The sequence below is a fragment of the Acipenser ruthenus genome, chromosome 2, assembly GCF_902713425.1.
Source record: "Acipenser ruthenus chromosome 2, fAciRut3.2 maternal haplotype, whole genome shotgun sequence".
Classification (NCBI taxonomy): domain Eukaryota; kingdom Metazoa; phylum Chordata; class Actinopteri; order Acipenseriformes; family Acipenseridae; genus Acipenser; species Acipenser ruthenus.
In genome coordinates, this window is record NC_081190.1 from 41405143 (window position 1) to 41428460 (window position 23318).

At 38.2% G+C, this 23318-nt stretch overlaps 1 protein-coding gene across 3 annotated transcripts; it reads left to right on the forward strand.

The window, feature by feature from the left end:
* LOC117408550 (kinesin-like protein KIF27) lies at positions 1-23173 on the forward strand. Of its 3 annotated transcripts, none has more exons than XM_034013633.3 (18): positions 3-305; positions 911-1263; positions 1848-2048; positions 2965-3938; positions 4192-4335; positions 6362-6571; positions 6976-7157; positions 7731-7864; positions 9813-9989; positions 10170-10375; positions 10799-10996; positions 11240-11350; positions 11656-11832; positions 14433-14648; positions 15072-15278; positions 17136-17334; positions 21569-21733; positions 22096-23173. In XM_034013633.3, the coding sequence occupies exons 2-18, from the start codon at positions 966-968 to the stop codon at positions 22524-22526; spliced, it is 4230 nt and encodes a 1409-aa protein (XP_033869524.3). In that variant the 5' UTR covers positions 3-305; positions 911-965; the 3' UTR covers positions 22527-23173. The 3 variants fall into 3 exon arrangements, with proteins under 3 accessions (XP_058852011.1, XP_033869524.3, XP_058852009.1); XM_058996026.1 differs by having other exon boundaries at positions 4-305; positions 1189-1263; positions 22096-23172; XM_058996028.1 differs by lacking the exons at positions 21569-21733; positions 22096-23173 and adding an exon at positions 19328-19768 and having other exon boundaries at positions 1-305.
* Positions 23174-23318: the final 145 nt, after the last annotated feature.

Below are 23318 nucleotides of genomic sequence, written 5' to 3' on the forward strand. Positions count from 1 at the left end.
TCATCTTGCTATAATGTTCCGGATCTCACTTGTTGGCTGAGCTGTTAGTAACTTTCAGTGGTTGCCAGGTAATGGAGAGAAACAATAAATAGAATAGAAGCCGGAGAGAGTAGTAACGGCTTTTCAGAAACGGAGTTTCCTTCACCAACAAAAACAACATCGCCTGTTTCTGCTGACTTAAGGATTTTGGTGGGTCATCATAGTTGAACATGTTTTGAAAAAAGATTGCTGTATATTTGGTAAACACCTGTCCACAACATGTTTTACAAACCATCCTGCAAACTGAAGAGAAGACACGGATGCTGGTAAGACAAACAGTTTTGTAAATGTGTTTTAAAACAGATGACCGCTTAATAAACGGCAATGCAAATACATACAATGTCTAAATCAAATGGATGTATGCATGCACATTGTTTGTGTAGTAAGAACATTTAAACCAAATCATTTTTAACAGTACATCGATATAAAGGATTACGAAACGTTAATATAAGCTAAAAAAAATCGACTCTGCATAACAATGACGTCGTAATGATTGTCGTGGAGGTCCAGTAACATGCAATCACTCCCTGAGTCATGTGCAAAACCTTTGACAGCTTGCAGCATGCAATTTCTAGTCATAGAAGTTAGGAATTGGTTTTCCATTTTAATTAAATAAAGTGCAATACATATTTTAAAGTATTTTGATGCAACAGGGCTCTGATTTCTATCACTAAACTAGGCTGAATCCAAAAGAGAAACTACATTAATTAATAAAATGTCATTTAAAAAGAGAATTAAAAAAGGATATCATTTTACCATTTTTAATAATCTGCCTCTAAAGACTAGTTCTGATACACATTTGTTCTACCTGTGCTGTCTGTCTACTACAGTATATAACATGCAGAGTATGTTTTACTTTTATGCCATTTAGAATACCACATATTATGCAGAACATTTTGAGTTATCTTTGATGTCACACAATCATCATGGAAGAAATTCCTGTGAAGGTTGCTGTGCGAATAAGGCCTCTGCTTCCAAAGGAGATCCTCCACAATCAGCAGGTTTGTGTGCGAGTGGTCCCCAACACACAACAAGTCATCATGGGAAAGGACCGGGCCTTCACCTTCGACTTTGTGTTTGGACAGAAATCCTTGCAGAATGAATTGTATGTTACTTGCATAAAACCCTTGGTTTTGTCCCTGATTGAAGGATACAATGTCACAGTGTTTGCTTACGGGCAGACTGGATCAGGAAAGACATACACCATCGGTGGAGGTCATGTTGGTGAGTGCTGAAATCATGATCACCTTTGGGGGAGCAGGTCTAGACTGAGATGTCATTAGATATAGCAAGTATTAACAATTACAGTACAGCATGTGTGTCAGGATCCTTTTTCATGCAGTAAAGAATTGCTACTATATATGGCTGGAACATAGACCAAAAATTTTTGTAACTGACCACATAGGCATTCATGTATTTTTTTTTTATGTATGAGAATGTAATAAAAAAAAATGTTCCCTATAAACTACTGAGTTTTTCCTTTTTTTTATTAAGACTTCATTAGCTTTATGGCTGGAGATATATAACATTCCACAGCATACACTATTCCAAAACCGGAAAATGAAACATGAAAAAAAAAAATTCACAATTTCTTACTGCTTTCTTGCTCTGCAGCAACGGGGCCTCTTGATGCAAGAATATGTAGTACATAAAAAATACATTATACAAAAACTTCCCAGTGCTGATTTTATTTTTCTAACTTGCACTGTTCTCTTTATTGTTTTATTTCATACATGGAACATTTTAAATGAAAGGAAACCATATGCTGTACAGTCTGATGTAATTGCAATGTTTTTGATCTTTGTAAGTGTCCTCATCTGATGAAGAGAAAGGCATTATTCCACGCGCTATCCAGGAAATCTTCCACAGCATCTCTGAAAACCACAACAGAGACTTTACAGTAAAGATGTCCTATATAGAAGTCTACAAGGAGGAACTGAGGGACCTGCTGGAACTTGAAACTTCTTTCAAAGACATGCACATCAGAGAGGATGAAAAGGGAAACACAGGTACATGTTCTACAAATAGAGGCATCACTGAAAATAAATGTATGAAATTTGAAAAAACTGGCTTTTGCCACCTTAAGATTTTCTTTTTAAAATTATAAATTAACTTTAAAGTGCTCACAAGGAATTGTTCAAGCCCTATTTTCTTTATGATTCAGTAATGATTACAAACAAAATGTCAGTGGTTTACTACTACTGTAATAAACCGCGTACTATAAATGGTGGGGGGTGGGGATAACCTGTTTGATTGTAAACTCTACTTTTGAACTTTACACAGAACAAGAGCAGTACAGTAACAGTTATTTTGAACACTTTGGCTTCATATTCAGTTTTGATTGTTATCAAATTTCCAGTTTGTAATAATTTCACTGTACATGATTTTAAACCCTCCCTTAGCAGGAAAGCTTCAATTAAAGCCTGACAACCAAAAGCCTGACAACAAAGACATAGCTTTTCAGATTTCTGTACAATTGATAATATTATTTTTTTTTTGTAAAGTTAACATTCCATAGAAAATAATTCTTATTCTTTCATGCCCTTTCACTTTGTGAAGTTTGGTGGTCTCAAATTAGACCCCATAAAATGCAATAAAAAACAAATTTGTTAACTAATCCATGTCTGGTTAGAAATTTCTGCACATTTTTTTTTATTCTGAGTAGTGAAAACATAAGCACTCAATTGACATTTCAAAAGGAATAAAAAAAATATTTTTAAATTTAAATAATATTTAAGACATTTTCACTATCATGGTTTTGGGTAGCTAGAAAGAAAATACATGTCCATAAAATGGTCATCAGTTTTATGAAGATACCATGGTTAATGAAGGTTTGTATAATGACCCACAATAATAACTTTTGACTTTTTTGATTTTAGTACATGACATGTTTGACCTTCCTGTACTTTTGTCTCTTCAAATCAGTGATAGTGGGTGCCAAAGAGAGCCTAGTGGAGACTGCAGATGAAGTAATAAGTCTGTTGGAATCTGGAAACGCTGCTCGTCACACAGGGACCACGCAAATGAACAAGCACTCCAGCCGCTCCCATACCATTTTTACCATCACTGTCGGCCAGAAAGGACCAAAATCTGAAGCAGATCAATTACATGATGGCCCTTGCGACTCTTTTCAGCTTATATCTTCAAAATTTCACTTTGTCGACCTGGCTGGTTCAGAAAGGGCTGCCAAGACAGGCAACACCGGCGAGAGGTTCAAGGAGTCAATCCAGATCAACAGCGGCCTGCTGGCCCTGGGCAACGTCATCAGTGCCCTGGGGGACCCCAAGCGAAAAAGCCTACACATACCTTACAGAGACACCAAGATCACCCGTATTCTGAAAGACTCACTTGGGGGTAACACTAAGACTGTAATGATTACCTGTATCAGCCCATCTTCCTTAAATTTTGATGAGTCTCTCAACTCTCTCAAGTATGCCAACAGGGCCAAGAACATCAAAAACAAGCCCATTGTCAACTACAACCCAGACTGGGACCGTATGGATGAAATGGAGCTGGAGATAAGGGCTTTGAGAGAGGCACTGCAGAACCAGCGGGCCAGCCTGATGACTCGCTCCAGTCGTGTCTCCCAGGACCTGCCAGGAGGGCATGACAAAACCCGCATCCGCGCCATGGAGGGGCAGCTGGCTCAGCTGCAGGTGGAGTGTTACCAGTACCGTGCCTGCACTGAGAATGCCTTCCAGTTCCTCCTGGAGCTGAAGGGAATGGCCAGTCTGCCCAAAATTCATAAACGCAAGCTACAGGAGTGGCTGGACACAGCGGAGGAGCTCCAGAGAGAGAACCCAAGCACCTCAGAAGCAGACAGCGGAGTCGGCAGTGCTGGAGAGGAACCCCATCACATCACCATTCTGCAGCTCAAGAGAGAGTTGAAGAAATGCCAGGTAATTTAGTTAAGGAGTAATTTGTACCTAAGGATTAGAGCTCCCCAGTTATTCACAATGTAGACTATTGCTTTCTGTTCGGATCTGGTATCTACTGGAGTAGTAACCTAAAATGAGAAACTGCATTAAGTAGTAGTGGAGTAAAGTAAAATGTTACATTTTTTACACAAGTTTGCAAAATCTAAGGATATTTTCCAGTACCTCAAAAGTCCTCAATGTCTAATGTTTGGCAATTTATATATATATTTTTAAGGATGCCTTGACTACAGATGAAGAGGTTTTCATTCAGAAAGAAGCTGAAGTAAAGGAATTACAAGCTCAGATTAAGTCACTTCTCCAGGAAAATGAGGAGCATTTGGCTGCTCTAGAAGATAAAGAAAGCAAACGACGGATACAGGTAAAACTGGAGTTTTACTAGCTGATTTGTGGAGTAGGAGTTAATAAATGATGAAGACCATGTTAGATCTACCTACAGTGCCTTGCGAAAGTATTCGGCCCCCTTGAACTTTGCGACCTTTTGCCACATTTCAGGCTTCAAACATAAAGATATGAAACTGTAATTTTTTGTGAAGAATCAACAACAAGTGGGACACAATCATGAAGTGGAACGAAATTTATTGGATATTTCAAACTTTTTTAACAAATAAAAAACTGAAAAATTGGGCGTGCAAAATTATTCAGCCCCTTTACTTTCAGTGCAGCAAACTCTCTCCAGAAGTTCAGTGAGGATCTCTGAATGATCCAATGTTGACCTAAATGACTAATGATGATAAATAGAATCCACCTGTGTGTAATCAAGTCTCCGTATAAATGCACCTGCACTGTGATAGTCTCAGAGGTCCGTTTAAAGCGCAGAGAGCATCATGAAGAACAAGGAACACACCAGGCAGGTCCGAGATACTGTTGTGGAGAAGTTTAAAGCCGGATTTGGATACAAAAAGATTTCCCAAGCTTTAAACATCCCAAGGAGCACTGTGCAAGCGATAATATTGAAATGGAAGGAGTATCAGACCACTGCAAATCTACCAAGACCTGGCCGTCCCTCTAAACTTTCAGCTCATAAAGGAGAAGACTGATCAGAGATGCAGCCAAGAGGCCCATGATCACTCTGGATGAACTGCAGAGATCTACAGCTGAGGTGGGAGACTCTGTCCATAGGACAACAATCAGTCATATACTGCACAAATCTGGCCTTTATGGAAGAGTGGCAAGAAGAAAGCCATTTCTTAAAGATATCCATAAAAAGTGTTGTTTACAGTTTGCCACAAGCCACCTGGGAGACACACCAAACATGTGGAAGAAGGTGCTCTGGTCAGATGAAACCAAAATCGAACTTTTTGGCAACAATGCAAAACGTTATGTTTGGCGTAAAAGCAACACAGCTCATCACCCTGAACACACCATCCCCACTGTCAAACATGGTGGTGGCAGCATCATGGTTTGGGCCTGCTTTTCTTCAGCAGGGACAGGGAAGATGGTTAAAATTGATGGGAAGATGGATGGAGCCAAATACAGGACCATTCTGGAAGAAAACCTGATGGAGTCTGCAAAAGACCTGAGACTGGGACGGAGATTTGTCTTCCAACAAGACAATGATCCAAAACATAAAGCAAAATCTACAATGGAATGGTTCACAAATAAACATATCCAGGTGTTAGAATGGCCAAGTCAAAGTCCAGACCTGAATCCAATCGAGAATCTGTGGAAAGAACTGAAAACTGCTGTTCACAAATGCTCTCCATCCAACCTCACTGAGCTCGAGCTGTTTTGCAAGGAGGAATGGGCAAAAATTTCAGTCTCTCGATGTGCAAAACTGATAGAGACATACCCCAAGCGACTTACAGCTGTAATCGCAGCAAAAGGTGGCGCTACAAAGTATTAACTTAAGGGGGCTGAATAATTTTGCACACCCAATTTTTCAGTTTTTTATTTGTTAAAAAAGTTTGAAATATCCAATAAATTTCGTTCCACTTCATGATTGTGTCCCACTTGTTGTTGATTCTTCACAAAAAATTACAGTTTCATATCTTTATGTTTGAAGCCTGAAATGTGGCAAAAGGTCGCAAAGTTCAAGGGGGCCGAATACTTTCGCAAGGCACTGTATTCTGACAAGTAAGTTTGTCTTTGCTGGCCCAATTTACTGAATAATTAGTTAATAAAAAGTATTTATGGAAAGTATGCAGACTTTTAAAAATATGACCAATATTTAGGAGAAAAAGCAAAGTTTACACCAGCAAGCAAGGGCAAGATAACATCATTGGTGACCAAATAATTTCCAGTAGGGGGTTATTGGAGTGCCAAGAACAGCTCCTCTCATGAGGTGCATTCTAAGGAACAAATGCATTCCAAGTTCCAGTCAGTTAAAATCGGGTCAAGTATTTGTTAATCCAATTGATGTGTGTCACATTATTTTGCTTTTTCAGAATGAGAAAATGGTGGAGCAGCAACTAATAATAGATCAACTGAGGGAAGGACTACTGAACATCAAGCACAGCAAGTCCTGTGTTTGTGTTAATGGTGCTGGAGATGCAGCAGCCTCAGTGACCTCTTCCAAAAGACCTTACAGTGTTCCCCTTGGTAACAAACACCAGCCAGACTCTTCTCAGAACACCCCCAGGCCAGACACCAGAAAGGTACACTAATTCATTCAAAAATGGGATTGTCTTTAGTTTTTAAGATGTCTTTCTCTAACTGTAATTGGCTCGAATTACTTTTCAACAGCTGCAATCACCTCATATATATATTTTCATGTAACTATATTTTCTAAAACAATAGTTTTCCTAACTTGCTGGAGATCTATTCAGAACTCTAATATGGGCTTAATCAGTCACACCTCTGCTTTTACGGTTGGATTCTATGGTTTGTCTGCATTAGTTAAGTCATGATTATTGAGGGTTACAGTAAAGCCTATAATAGGACAATTTTTTTGCAATGAAAAAAGATAGTTCAATGAGTATTTGGAATAATAAATATCACCCCACATGTAATAAATATTGGTCCATATGAAATTGAATGGGTCTGCATGTTTGTTGCACAGGTGCACACCAGCCCCCCTGCGTACTCCCTGGAAAGAGTAATGGCAGCATTCAGAACCCAAAGCCAGATGCTGCTAGCACAAATTGAGGAGCAAGATGAGGTTCTGTGCCACGAGATTTCCAATAGCAGCGAGGAAGAAGAAAAGGATGATGAGAAGAAAAAGGAAGGGAAGTTGTCATTCAGGTCAGATCCTTTTTGGGGCTAGACATGTAAAAGAGTTTAATTAAACCAATGACATTCCGCCTGCCCTTGATAGGAATTGTACATCTGCAATGCCAGCTTCTTCATTGTCATTCCCAACTTAACCTTCTGTAGGTAATGCTTGTGATGTTTCTTTCCACCCTTTTCCTTATTTTAGCACCATATTCTGAGAAATAAGAATGCACTTTTGATTGTACCATACTGTTAGTAGGGTGCTAAAACCTTAATTGACCGAACTCAAAACTACTGTGTATTTGCCACAGTGATTTAAAAACAATATATAAAAAACAGGCAGCATTGTTCAACTGGAAAATTCTGCTGTACTTAATAACAAATGTTGGCATTGCATTTGTAACCACTGACTTAGAAGTTCAAAGTGTGTTTTACCAGTAAACTTGTAATACCTTGGATCTTGCTGCCACATGTGAAGTTTATAGAAGGAAACAAGTGTCTGTAGAGAAAAGGACAATTGCCTACTTTAGTATCCACTCTGATAGACCTACAATATGTGTACTATGTACAGATTGAGTGACTTAAATAAACTTGTTTTACTAGGCGTTCTATGAATCGTACTTGGACTCGGAGACAGACTCCATTAGTTACTGAGCCGAACCTCCACGATTTGTTCATTAACCATAAAAAGAACAATGTCGGGAATGAGAATGATCCTGAAACTAAACACACTACAGGTAAGCGCTCTTGGATTTTAAAACTAAGAAATCCTTTTTTTTTTAATTCTTTATAATTTTCTTTAAAAAAGCTAAATTCATTTTTTTTTTTTTTAATTTAGCCGTTGCCATTTTTTTATTATTATTATTATTATTATTATTATTATTATTATTATTATTTTCTCCCAATTTGGAATGGTCAATTATTTTTAGGCTCAGCTCACCGCTACCACCCCTGCTCTGACTTGGGAGGGCGAAGACGAACACATGCTGTCCTCCAAAGCGTGTGCCATCAGCCGACCGCTTTTTTTTTTCACACTGCGGACTCACCATGCAGCCACCCAAGAGCTACAGCATCGGAGGACAATGCAGCTCTTGGGCAGCTTACTGGCAAGCCCGCAGGCACCTGGCCAGGCTACAGGGGTCGCTGGTGCGCGGTGAGCAGAGGACACCCTCGCCGACCTAAACCCCCCCCGCGCGACGCTCGGACAATTGTGCGCCGTCCCCTGGGAGCTCCCATCCACGGTCGGCTGTGGAATAGCCTGGACTCGAACCGGCGACATCCAGGCTATAGAGTGCCTTTACCAGATGCGCCACTCGGGAGCCCAAATTCAAATTTTTTTAATGACATGTTTAAAATAGTTTATATCATCCAAAACTATTTAGACACAGTAGTTGTAAATTTAGAAAAACAAACATTACTAAAAGTTTTTGTCAATGCATTATAACTTTTTGTTGATTTTATTATTATTTTTTTAATTCAATTGTTTATTAACAAGCAGAATGTATAACAATGTTACCAGTAAGAATTCTAAAGAAAAATCGAATAATGGCTGGTTCAGTGTGTATTACCAGGGAGTAGAACCTAGAGATGGTATTACCCCTGGTTATACACACTGAACCAGTTATTTTTTGTAATGTATGGATCCGAGTCTGAAAAATATGCATCTTGCGCTTCGTGGTAGAGTTACATTTAATAGTCGGGAGCAGGGAGATGCAGATAACAGGATGCAGCTCTGGGAGCAGGAAGTACTTGGAAGAAACGGAGTTCGACAATGATTGTGGCAATATTCATAACATTATCTAAGGAGTGTGGGAAACTGAGAAACGTTGTGAAACACGAATAAGAACTGGAAACTGAACATTTTTAAAAGTTGTTTTAATTGAAAGATAAAGTCTGCTGTAATACTGTCGAGCTGTGTGGTGGGTATGGTTTCTATTGCCTGTGACTCGCCAATTGTTGACGGGTAGGACTGAGCGTAGACGAATGCGGAAGACTGGTTTCGTTATGGTGTTCGGATTCTCTTGTGTTTTGTCAAACTCCAGTCTTTCTTTGGTAGTATGGTTTTCCTTTGAGAGAGCCATTACTTCACGCTGTTGGTTTTACTCGAGTGGGGAGTCGGCTTTCTGGTGTGGGCGGCGGTTAGACTGGAAGCCGGCTCCGCTCTGCATGGGGTCTGAATGACAGTATTATCATCTGACAACGATAGTATTATCACTTTATGTTCAAGGGTATTAGAATTTTTTTTTTGGATGACGCACAGTAGTATTATTTAGGTCTATCCATATATTACTACATAGTATTACATACATTTCATAAAGTCATTCTCCATTGTAAAATTGTTACCATGAAAACCCAATACACTGCTGTAGTACTGACTATACAGTTTTTAGTTAATGACTGTGTGTCCTTTGAGCTTTGCCTCGCATGCAAACCATTAGAGAATGTGAATCCAGTGACTGCTAGAATCAAGGTTGTAATCAATCACAGGTGGCCATAGTAAATATTAAATTAACTGTTCACTGTCTCCATCTTTCTTGTGTTTTTTGTTCAACTGAAGGATTGAAGAAAATTTGTAATAAATATTCACCCAATATTTTGTTGCTATCTCCATACCCACAGCTGTATATCACATCCAACAGTGACCAACCAATTCTATATTATGAGACAATAATGCTTGTTTTGTAGGGGATGAACTTGAGGCAGCCTTGGCAGAGGAAGCAAGCCTCAGACAAAGCCAAACTCTAAATCTACATAATCTAAAGGATGCTGAATTAAGACTTACACAAGCCAAACAGAAGACAAAGGAACTAGCAATTAATATCAGAATGAAGGAGGAACTTATCAAAGAATTAGTGAAAACAGGTGAATATAGATTTTTTGTTTATTTTATACATTATCTTTTTGTTAAGATATTTATCCTTTGGTGGCCTCCATTTTAAAACGTGAAAAGTCTAACTGGTTGAAACTTGTAGTAACTAGTTCTTGCCTATGGGAGAAATGCACAAATAAAACTTAAACTGTATTCTGATCCTGTGCTTTCAGGTAAAGATGCCCAGGAGGTGAACAGACACTACTCCATGAAGATTGCTCACTTGGAACAGGAGGCTGACCAGGCCAAGAAGGAGCTGGCAGAGACCCAGAAACAACTGCAGGAGCTGGAGAGCAGAGAGGTTCAGGACGGTACAGAGATAGCCAGGCTACAGAGAGAGTTCCGCAAAAAGGTGGATACAGCTAAACTCAAAGTGCAGGTGGGTTCAGTTTACAAATCACCGTCACTATATAGTTTGTATCACCTGTTATCTTTACAACAGTCTGCTGTTATAAACATTTGTTTGTTACATCTGTGAGATATTCTTAATAATCTAAGAAAACTAAAATCTAATAAATAACATTATTCTATCCGGATTAAAAACAGTGACAATTGGGTTGTATCGCCATTTCGGCATGGAGACGGAGCCTGTTTAGGAATTTTCAATTAAATAACATGCTCTGTCGTTGATGTGGTTGCCTTATAGATTAGGTACACAGTGAATACAATGGATGGATTTATCGATTGCTTGGTGAGAGTAATCAAATGACAATTAGATGGACATTTCCTGACCTAGTTTCTGTATGTGAAAATGATGCATAAATATGGAGTGTTAGTTGGAATCATTTCTCCTGTTTGACAGGTGCTGCAGAAGAAGCAGCAAGACACAAAGAAGCTGGCATCTCTGTCATCTCAGAGTGAGAAACGGCTGACAGAGCTGGAGCAGAACGTGGACCACATGAAACGGCAACAAACCCAGCTTCACAAAAAATTGAGGGAGGAGGCTGAAAAAAAGAAAAAACTGGAGGCAGAGATATACAGGGATCAGCAGCGTATAAAAGTAAATAAACAAATATGCAGAGAAACAATCCAAATGTATCATTAACTTTGTTCTTTGCAACTTTCCCAAATTTGATTCAACTTTGCATAAACATTTGGCGGGGAATATTTACTTTTTTAAGTAGCAATATATTCTTGATTTTATACAGTTTTTCTGAAATACTTTTTCTGTGGTTCCCTAAATAACTAGTTGTGCAGCATCTAATTTGTGTCCAACATTGTTTTATTGTTCATTATCTTCCAGGATCTGCAGTTAAAGACAGAGCAGCAACAGAAAATTCTGAAACTGAAAACCGAAGAAATAGCTGCATTTAAAAGAATGAAACGTGCTGTCAGCACTCCGGAGGAGCAGCAGGTACTAGCCCATTTATTTATTTATTTTTACTTGCAGTTGTCCTGCAGAAAATGTCAAGTGATTTAACAAATACAATTCAGGTCAATGACAGCCATAACAAACGGATTATCCCGTCATAATGCATACTGTGTTCTTAACAACAGACGGCTAATAAAGTGACGTGGTGTTTGTTTTTTAAAATACCATGCATATGTGAGAAGGTTTTGGATTCTATGCATGAAAAATGTAGTTGCAAAAACAATATATTTTTTAAAGTTACAGTGCATGGATAAATACATATATTATTAAATATTTTTGTTGTTTAGAGATTAGAAAGGCAGCGGAAATGGCTCGATGATGAAGTTGAAAAGGTTCTTCAGCAACGTCAGACTTTGGCCGAGCTCGAAGATGAGCTGAAGAAGAGAGAGGAGATTATTGCCAAAAAAGAGGCTCTTTCACAAGGAATGAGCCAGCTGGAGATAAAGAAACTCCGATCCAGTCAGGTTAGAAAAAGGGAAAAGAAACTAGTTACTCTAACATTTCTGACCAGATTGTATTTCAACTTCAGCCCTGGCAAAGCCTGTTTCTCATTGTGCAGCAGGTATAGGATCCTATCTTGCACCACAAAAAGTCCTTTGTGCTGCAAACAGAGTTTAAAGTTTCAAGTCAGATCCTAATACCTTTTTGTAAAGGTAGTGAATCTACAATGTGAACAAAGTCTGGAAAAGTTTTAGCGGTGTTGTCTCTAAAAGCTAAGGGGGAGCATCTCTTTCATTTATTCTATTTTTTAACAAATAGATTATTGAGGGTACTGTAAAAAAAAAACGTTAGGCTGGGTTCACATTGTTTAGAGCAGGGGCGTCATCCTCATTTCGTATGGCGGACCTAATCCGATACCCTGGTGCTTGGCGCAAAACTTGAAAATTAACGTATTTAACAACAATTATCATACCTAGCATATTTACATTCCCCTAAATAGCACATATTTTGATTATTTCACTCACCATCACCTCTTAGAACACGTGTGCAAACATGCCTGTGAGCAAGCTCCTTCGCATGAGCAACACAAATTATAATGTTGCTGTGATTGCTGTCAATCGGCGACCACGTGGGTGAGACGGAAGTGCGTTAGCTGGCTCAAATTACAACACCAGTGATACCAGAATAAGGGTTTTAGTTTTGATTTCTAAGTTCTGTAGTGTGTTCTTTATATCTGCAGTGCGCCTGGTGATCCTCTCTGGTTTGCAGGTGTAAAAAGCCCAGTCAATGACTTAATCTCTCGCTGATGACTCCCCATGGAAGTTTTGGGAGGCGGCTCTCGCACTGCATGTGTTGGCCGCGTGGTCCCTCGTTGGAACTGTCCCAAACTACTCGCAGTGGCAGAAAATATATCCGCCATGTCCTAGCATGATTTCCAATCTAATAACGTAATGTGCGAGTCATTCAACAGTTTAGCTCGTAGCTCCTGACTATTCAGTCCAAAGACAAATTGGTCTTTCAATCTCTTAGCCAGACTTGTGCTGAACTCGCATGATGCTGCTAATATTTTTTAATTAGCGCAAGAATCCTGCACTGATTCATTTATATGGTGTGTGAACCAGATGTTTACAATATCCTACAAAGCATATTGAAAGATGGCAGCTCTTGATGTATTTTTAATATAGCATGTTTTAGATTCTTACATATTGTTGTGGAAGAAAGCACTGGGGGAGCACTTCGCTAATTTAATTAATACATGTATTGAAATTGCAGTAGGAGAATAATACAGTTTACGCAATTCTGCACAGTTCTCTTACTGTCTGCATTAAACAAAGTAATTTAAGAAAAGACTGAATTTGTCCAGTTCGGCATGATTTTGGTGTCTGACCAAATTTCTGTCAGAGCTTCAGCTTCTCCCACTGTCCAGATTTCCACAGTGAAAAACTGGGACTTTTTTTTTTTCTTCAATTCACTGATGTAGCAACTCTGAAGCCGTTAAAATAACACTATATAATAACACAATAATAGTTTAAAAATTAAACATCGGGTGAATTTATTGCAGATGATAACAACGCATTGTTTTCTTTATATTGTCATCTCCAAACATGTTAAATGTACAAAAAGCCAGATTTAAAAAATAGATCCGCTATTAGTATTATCATTTAAACATGATAAACACATAATCAGAATGTTTAAACAAGTAATCCATAAGATTGTTTGTTATTTTTGAATGGCGCTAACACAACCTAATAAATTACTCTATTATCTTGCTAATCGCACTGATGCAGTTTTGTACTTAAATTTAAAAAGTGATACATCGCCATACAGGGACAATTTAACAATTTTACTGTTTCCGACCAGGACAAACATTTAAGACTGTTTTTGCTCTACTTGTTTCCTCAGAATATGAACTAAACTATAGGCAAAATGTTTAATTCTGAGTCAGGTTACCTTGTATAGTTCATTTCCTATATGCAAAAGGACCGAGTCCAGCAGTTGTCCACATTGAGGTTTAGCAAGCGAACCAAACGGACCGAGGCCACCTCTTTATGTGGACTCAGTACGGTTAGTTTCCCAAGCGGACTTTGTTGTTCACACTTCACACCAAATCTACCGAACCGTACCGAGTGCAGACCAAACCCTCTAAATGGACCCAGTGTGAACACAGCCTAAAACATGCTATTAAAAACTGAAGCAGTACTTCAATAGCTGCCATCTTTCAAGGTAGCTTGCAGGATATTGTAAACCTTCGGTTCACAGACCATATAAATGAACCGAGTGCACTTGCAAACTGCATTCTGAACACAAACAAACTCTGTCCTGAAAAAAATGGAAAAGGACCAAAAAAATGAACTTTAGGTCTCATCCAAACTAACTCGGTCCCTTTGCTTGCAGAAAAACGTGAACAGCAAGCACATTGATACATTGTTTCACATGAAACGAACCAGACCGAGCCCATTTGAAATGGACCCAGTGTGAATGCAGCCTTACACTATAGTAGGAAATGTGAACCTTAGAACGGAATCATTCACAATACTTTGTCTAAAGGGAGTATTTTATTTTATGTTATGGCTGAAGTACACTAAACAAATAACAACAACAGCATGTTACATGTTTACATTAGGCTTTAAGCAAAGACATCTTGAAACTGTCAACTCGCCTGAGTGCAGTGGACAAGGAATTGTCAGATAAAAACAACCAGTTCCAAGGCAGCAGTGCAGAGAACAAGAAGAGGATTTCCAAAGAGGTGGAGGTGCTCCAGCAAGAGAAGAACCAGCTGCTAAAGAGGAGAGACTGCCTTGATGACAAGCTGAGGAATGGCAGAGTGTTAACTGCTGAGGTGAGTGAAATCCTACAGGGGTCCCCTTCCTCTAATAATGACCGCACACTAAAGCAGATGGCATACATGTGTCCACACAGTTGCAGGCTGAATTATAAAACAGTAAATAGATGCCTTTGAGTAAATCAAGCTTGCCTTTTAGCCATAAGGACTGGGCCGTGTTGTGTTGTGTTGTGTTATGAATGGGGCTTACCCTGTTAACTGTAGAAATTGCAGTAAAATGTCTACTATGACAAGAGATCTATTTCAGTATATGTTTTGGCTGAAACATTATTTTGGCAATTTTAGTAAAAACAAACTAAAACATTCGAATTATTCAAATAAGTCCTATAAGAAGATTAACATATTCTCAATAGAATGTTAATAAAAAAGATGTGTGATCTGTAGAGACTAAAGTTTAATTCTTTTTGTCTTGTTTTTTAGGAGGAACACATTCTTTTCCAGCTAGAGGAAGGTATAGAGGCTCTGGATGCTGCGATCGATTTTAAAAATGACACTATTGACAGCCAGCAGCACTCTGTTAGGGATTCTACTGAAATGCTGACATCCAGTGAGGCCGGGATCATGGTTAAGCTTAGTACTCTGTCTTTCTCTGAGATCAAAGCTCTTCTCTTCAGATACTTTAATAAGGTATGCCTGTAAATGAGCAGATTTTGGTTGGTTTAGAAAAAAAAAATTGAAGAGTGTAAAATAAAGATTTCAGGATGCTTGTAGAAAGGAAACTAGTGGATAAGGAGGTAGGGTATCCACAAAATAAGTTATTGAGCCAAGAAGAACATTCCTGAATGTGGCTGATGTTCCAAAAAATAAACAAGTCAGGCCTTGGTGTACAGTAAGTCTTAAGTTGCCATGGAGCTGCCTGCGCTTCTGTGTACTAAATGCCTGAAAGCCAATTGTAAAGAAACTGCAAAAGAATGAATAATGTGCAAGCAGAAATGGATGCCAAGGTTGGCAACAAAAGACAGCACACATTCACACACAGTCTGTTAGCTTGGTAGCACTGGAGCTATGTATAACATATCTACACAAGTTAAAGCAGATCGTTGTGATTCTACAGGGTGCTAAAACAGCTATTTGACTTCATACCACTTGTATGTACAACCCCCTCAGTGTTATGTTGCATTGTATTGCATTAATTGAAAGTCGTATAAGAACACTTTCAGTAAAGACTTTCAGTAGTGGATGATCAGTTTGGTTTAATTTTGTATTATTTTTTCAGTAAACTTGACTGTTATTATATTACATAAACATTTATTTTACAAATACTAGGTTAAGCTACCCAAATACTAACTTTATTTTGCAAAATCATTGTGTTTTCATTGATCTCCTTCTGAACCATACAAAATAAAACTGACCTCTTATGCTTCTTTTCCACTGTACAACCAAGCACCGCCGGGTCCGTACCGAGCCCTCACGGTGCGGTTAAGGGGAGCCTGGGTTGTTTTTCCACTGCAGAGCCGAGCCGTGCTACTGACGTCACACGCAATGAAAGACAGTTGTTATTAATTAACTCAGTTTGTCAAAAGATGCGCAAACAAATGGTGTTCAAAAATGAATAGGCCAATGGTACAGCTGTATCTTGTATCGCTATATTTTGTAAATATATTTAGGAATGTCTTTATATCAACAGATTTTACTGATTTATATCGACTTACTTAAAGTTAAATTAGTTATGTTGAAGGGGAAAAAAGGTTTTAAAAATATGATTTGCCAAACATATCCCGTTTTAAGGAGTTATTGTTTTTTCTAGTTGTTTTTTGTTTGAGTGCTTAAAAAAAGAAGCTGTGCAAGTGAAATGAGAGCCATAGTTGTATGCATGGTACAGCTGTACAGTATTTTATTTGACTATTTTTGTAAATAAGTTTAGAATTGTTTTATTTTATCTTTTTTTCTTTATATTGATATAATATAAGGTCAAGGATGAGAAATTTGGTAGAATTTTGTGTTTTTGAGTTAAGTGTACCATACCCACGGTTTATGTCCATTTGCTTCAAATTGTCAAAAATTCGGGAATAAACATTCTCATTTCTGACGCACAACTCCAGATCTTCCTGAACACTTCTATCTGCCCACAGAGAAACTAGGGCGTATACTTCCTCAACGTCCCAAGGGTGTACTTTTCTCTCATCGCACTCGCTGTTTGTTGTTTTTCTTTCTGGAGTGCCCTTACTGATGCAATGTGAAGATGAAAATCCTTAACCCCGCCGCTAGCTCGGCTCAACTCGCAGCCGGATTCAGATGCCTTGCGAGGCCAGAATTTCACGGCTTGGTTCTTGCTCGGCTCGACAAATAGCCAGTGGAGAACCACCCGTACCTGTACCGTACCGAGCCCTCACGGGTCGGATGTGCCAGTGGAGAAGGGGTATTAGAAACTGTTATGAAAAAAGAACACTTCTCCAAAGCACTTTACAATTGTAAACTGTTTGTATTGAATTTTGACTACTTTTTATTGGATTGTGACTGTACTACAAATCATGTTCCTTTAAGGTTGTGTGTCTGCGCGAATCTGAGCGAAAGCTCCAGCTGCAGTGTGAGGAAATGGGGATACAGATGAAAGAAGAGGAGAGAATCATCCATGAGCTGGAGACTGCTCTGGAGCACCTTACCCTGGAGATGGACAGGCGTCTGACTCTACAGCAGAAAGAGCATGAACAGAAGACGCAGTTAATATTGCAGGGGTTCAAAGGTAAAGACAGTCCCCAACACATTCTTCTTATTACATTTATTTATTTTTCCTTTTGAACAAAGACAAATGAATTGGGAACCAAGCAGTGATTCAGTAATATATATATATATATATATATATATATATATATATATATATATATATATATATATTATATATATATATATATATATATATACAGTGCCTTGCGAAAGTATTCGGCCCCCTTGAACTTTGCGACCCTTTGTCACATTTCAGGCTTCAAACATAAAGATATGAAACTGTAATTTTTTGTGAAGAATCAACAACAAGTGGGACACAATCATGAAGTGGAACGAAATTTATTGGATATTTCAAACTTTTTTAACAAATAAAAAACTGAAAAATTGGGTGTGCAAAATTATTCAGCCCCCTTAAGTTAATACTTTGTAGCGCCACCTTTTGCTGCGATTACAGCTGTAAGTCGCTTGGGGTATGTCTCTATCAGTTTTGCACATCGAGAGACTGAAATTTTTGCCCATTCCTCCTTGCAAAACAGCTCGAGCTCAGTGAGGTTGGATGGAGAGCATTTGTGAACAGCAGTTTTCAGTTCTTTCCACAGATTCTCGATTGGATTCAGGTCTGGACTTTGACTTGGCCATTCTAACACCTGGATATGTTTATTTGTGAACCATTCCATTGTAGATTTTGCTTTATGTTTTGGATCATTGTCTTGTTGGAAGACAAATCTCCGTCCCAGTCTCAGGTCTTTTGCAGACTCCATCAGGTTTTCTTCCAGAATGGTCCTGTATTTGGCTCCATCCATCTTCCCATCAATTTTAACCATCTTCCCTGTCCCTGCTGAAGAAAAGCAGGCCCAAACCATGATGCTGCCACCACCATGTTTGACAGTGGGGATGGTGTGTTCAGGGTGATGAGCTGTGTTGCTTTTACGCCAAACATAACGTTTTGCATTGTTGCCAAAAAGTTCGATTTTGGTTTCATCTGACCAGAGCACCTTCTTCCACATGTTTGGTGTGTCTCCCAGGTGGCTTGTGGCAAACTGTAAACGACACTTTTTATGGATATCTTTAAGAAATGGCTTTCTTCTTGCCACTCTTCCATAAAGGCCAGATTTGTGCAGTATACGACTGATTGTTGTCCTATGGACAGAGTCTCCCACCTCAGCTGTAGATCTCTGCAGTTCATCCAGAGTGATCATGGGCCTCTTGGCTGCATCTCTGATCAGTCTTCTCCTTGTATGAGCTGAAAGTTTAGAGGGACGGCCAGGTCTTGGTAGATTTGCAGTGGTCTGATACTCCTTCCATTTCAATATTATCGCTTGCACAGTGCTCCTTGGAATGTTTAAAGCTTGGGAAATCATTTTGTATCCAAATCCGGCTTTAAACTTCTCCACAACAGTATCTCGGACCTGCCTGGTTCTTCATGATGCTCTCTGCGCTTTAAACGGACCTCTGAGACTATCACAGTGCAGGTGCATTTATACGGAGACTTGATTACACACAGGTGGATTCTATTTATCATCATTAGTCATTTAGGTCAACATTGGATCATTCAGAGATCCTCACTGAACTTCTGGAGAGAGTTTGCTGCACTGAAAGTAAAGGGGCTGAATAATTTTGCACGCCCAATTTTTCAGTTTTTTATTTGTTAAAAAAGTTTGAAATATCCAATAAATTTCGTTCCACTTCATGATTGTGTCCCACTTGTTGTTGATTCTTCACAAAAAATTACAGTTTCATATCTTTATGTTTGAAGCCTGAAATGTGGCAAAAGTTCAAGGGGGCCGAATACTTTCGCAAGGCACTGTATATATATATAAAATAGATATTTTGGTTTTGAGGTGGTTGATGATGGAATAGTAAAACAATATAACACCTTGTTTTTCTCCATGGATATTGTGAAGCAAAGCACCACTAAATTAAAGTAAGTTATTGCTTTTCATATGTAAATATCTGTTTATGTATGTATGTTTCTTATTGCAATTGTGTTATTAAATGATTACTTTTCACAGGTTTTTACAAAGGAGGACACGGACAACATGCCCCACATGTCGACCTGTTCCTATCCAATTTTAAATAACTTTAGCATAAGAGGCAGAAGTGTTAAAGGGACTAGGAGCTCTTAAAATAAACAAATCCCCTGGGCCGGATGAGATCCTCCCATTAGTATTCAAAGAAATGAAAGAAGTTATTTACGAACCGCTAACCAAGATCATGCAACAGTCTCTTGACACGGGTTGTACCGACAGACTGGAAAATTGCAAATGTAATACCGAGCCACAGAAAGGGAGACAAAACCGAACCAGGTAACTACAGACCAATAAGCCTGACTTCTATTATATGTAAACTTATGGAAAGTATAATAAGATCTAAAATGGAAAATTACCTATATGGTAACAGTATCCTGGGAGACAGTCAGCATGGTTTTAGGAAAGGGAGATCGTGTCTAACTAACCTGCTTGACTTTTTTGAGGATGCAACATTGACAATGGATAATTGCAAAGCATACAACATGGTTTATTTAGATTTCCAGAAAGCTTTTGACAAAGTCCCGCATAAAAGATTAATTCTCAAACTGAACGCAGTAGGGACTCAAGGAAATGTATGCACATGGATTAGGGAGTGGTTAACATGTAGAAAACAGAAAGTACTGATTAGAGGAGAAACCTCAAAATGGAGCTAGGTAACCAGTGGTGTACCACAGGGATCAGTATTAGGTCCTCTGCTATTCCTAACCTACATTAATGATTTAGATTCTGGTATAGTAAGCAAACTTGTTAAATTTGCAGACGACACAAAAATAGGAGGAGTGGCAAACACTGTTGCAGCAGCAAAGTTCATTCAAAATGATCTAGACAGCATTCAGAACTGGGCAGACACATGGCAAATGACATTTAATAGAGAAAAGTGTATGGTACTGCATGCAGGCAATAAAAATGTGCATTATAAATATCATATGGGAGATACTGAAATTGAAGAAGGGAACTATGAAAAAGACCTAGGAGTTTATGTTGACTCAGAAATGTCTTCATCTAGACAATGTGGGGAAGCTATAAAAAAGGCCAACAAGATGCTCAGATATATTGTGAGAAGTGTTGAATTTAAATCAAGGGAAGTAATGTTAAAACTTTACAATGCATTAGTAAGACCTCACCTAGAATATTGTGTTCAGTTCTGGTCACCTCGTTTCAAAAAGGATATTGCTGCTCTAGAAAGAGTGCAAAGAAGAGCAACTAGAATTATCCCAGGTTTAAAAGGCATGTCGTATGCAGACAGGCTAAAAGAATTTAATCTATTCAGTCTTGAACAAAGAAGACTACGCGGCGATCTGATTCAAACATTCAAAATCCTAAAAGGTATAGACAATGTCGACCCAGGGGACTTTTTTGACCTGAAAAAAGAAACAAGGACCAGGGGTCACAAATGGAGATTAGATAAAGGGGCATTCAGAACAGAAGATAGGAGGCACTTTTTTACACAGAGAATTGTGAGGGTCTGGAACCAACTCCCCAGTAATGTTGTTGAAGCTGACACCCTGGGACCCTTCAAGAAGCTGCTTGATGAGATTCTGGGATCAATAAGCTACTAACAACCAAACGAGCAAGATGGGCTGAATGGCCTCCTCTCATTTGTAAACTTTCTTATGTTCTTATATTTTTCTGTATTTTGGAAGACTTCGATATTATCGATACAGTCAGCACTCGCATATCCAGTCATAAAACATTTTGACTTAAGTGGCATTTCATTTTGGCCTGTTCTAACCTTTGTCCATTTTTCAGGGAACACAAAAAACATACAATATCAAAAATACATATCTGAAAGGACTGTGTTTTAAAATAAGTAGGCTTCCAATTACTGTATTGCTTTTGTTGGTACAGTACTATATTTTTAACAGAAGTATATTTTAATTCAGAATGATATGATTCTGAAATTATCACTTGCCAAAAGAGATGACTGTGGACAGTTGGATTGTAATACAGTACATACTTTTATTGTATTGTAGCAGTATGTACAATTCCCCGTTAATGGCCCAACAGCAAAATTAAATCTAAATGTTACCCACGAACAGAACTGCGTAAAACGTAAAATGTTGACTGTATCAAAAATACGTGCACGATATACAAATTTAATATCGTTGCCCATCCCTTGTATAAAAAATGTTTCAAGAATTTGCACAAATTAGATTTGAACCAATTTGGGTATTTGATATATAGTCTGACAGATATCTCAAATTTTATTGGTGTCCTTTACAGAACAAGGCAGTGACGGTCTTGCAGAAAACATTAATATTTATGAAGCTAAAGTTCGGCAGCTGGAGAAAGATTTGTTCTTCTACAAGAAAACAAGCAGAGAGCTAAAGAAGAAATTGAAGGAAATAGTAGTGGATTCGCTGAACCAGCAATCTGCCTCAACAAAAGGTAAAGTATGAATTATTACAGAAGAATACAAAGAACAATGTGTATTTCACATACCTGTTTTTTGATTAAGAATTTTCAAAATGGATTGATCTTAATTTTTTTATGACAATGTTGTAATGTTAATGTTGCATGAGAACAACAAAATCCATCTCCAAACAATATTTTAGATTCCGTCTATAATTTGAATGGTTTCTGGAATGCATTAATAAGGAACTTTTCATTAAGACTTTTTTTCTGATAAATCTGTTGTTGTACCAGCATTACACAATCAATATCTGATTTATAGAAATCGGTGCCTATGCCTTAAAACAGAAACATGTTGTGAATTGAATGCTTTTCTAATGATTTCATTTTTTCCTTAGGTAATGGGGATGACCAAGAAAAAATTGTCAGCATCTCAGAAGAGGACAAATGGGCTACCAAGTTTGAAAGTAACAAAGCTAATGCAAACTCTCAAAAGGACAGTGCTAGTTTTCCAACAAGTGCCCGAGCACAGAACAGCAGAATTTGGGATGAGATTGCAGAAATAGCCCAGACTCCCACTTCTGCAAGCAGGAGGCATTTAGCCAGCTATGAGGAACAATCAGCTGGAGATGAAGCCCCTTATTCAATCACCGCTCTTTCATCAGTTCCACAGACTGGAGACAGTGCAGCACAGTTCCCTGGGGTAACTCCAGTCAGGGTGTCGAGGAGAGAACTGAGGCGGATTTCTGCATCAGAACTATCAACTAGACGCTCCAGCCTTGGGCCCAGTGTGACCTCAATCCAGGAAGACTCCATTGAAATATCATGAAAATCCACTTATTAGTAAGCACTTAACTGGAGGCCTTAGAAAAAGGTTTTATAGCATTAATTTAACAGTGCACAAAACACATTCCACAGATCAAAGTAAAAACAAAATACAATCAGCAGGTGTATACATTGCAGCACTTTCATTCTTGCGAAAGACTTTAAAAGCAGGGCAAGAACAAGTTGAGGCCAATATAATAGGTGTTGAACAAGAATAAAGGTTCATTTACTGGAGCTATTTAGTAGGGGTGGGTTTGGGACTGAGGATCTGTTTTGCAATATATTGCAATACATATTTGAATTCAATGTCGAACGATGCTGATGTTGATTTTTTGCTACCAAAATAAATCTCCATATATGAACTGTGCTTTTTGTCATTTTTATGAAATTTTAAGTATTAGAATGTAATATGACAAATTTATCTTGCATATGAAATTCCTTGTAACTATTTTTTGTTGGATGCTCTGAAGTACGTGCATGTGCTCCCAATTTGAAAAACAGAAAAACAGTGCTGGTTTGAAAGCTATTTAAAATTCTCTAAAAACATTGATTTTAAATGTAATTTTGAAATTATTATAAATAATATCTTTATTTTCATTTTATATTAAACGTGTTTTTCAAAAGTGTATCCTGTAAGTGTGGCCATAAACACGGGTTTAAAGCTGCTTTATGTATCACTCAGTGCAGAGACCCGGGGTTTGGAATAAACAACTGACCTTGCTTTTAAGATTTAATATAGATTACAAAAGCATAAATAAGTGCTACACATTTATTAAAAAATACTTGAAAGTAATGT

Coding starts and splice junctions, on each gene's coding strand:
- LOC117408550 (XM_034013633.3), top strand. CDS start 966: ATGGAAGAAATTCCTGTGAAGGTTGCTGTGCGAATAAGGCCTCTGCTT. Junction 4,336..6,361: donor AAAGCAAACGACGGATACAG/GTAAAACTGGAG, acceptor TTGCTTTTTCAG/AATGAGAAAATGGTGGAGCA. Junction 11,833..14,432: donor AGAAACTCCGATCCAGTCAG/GTTAGAAAAAGG, acceptor TGTTTACATTAG/GCTTTAAGCAAAGACATCTT.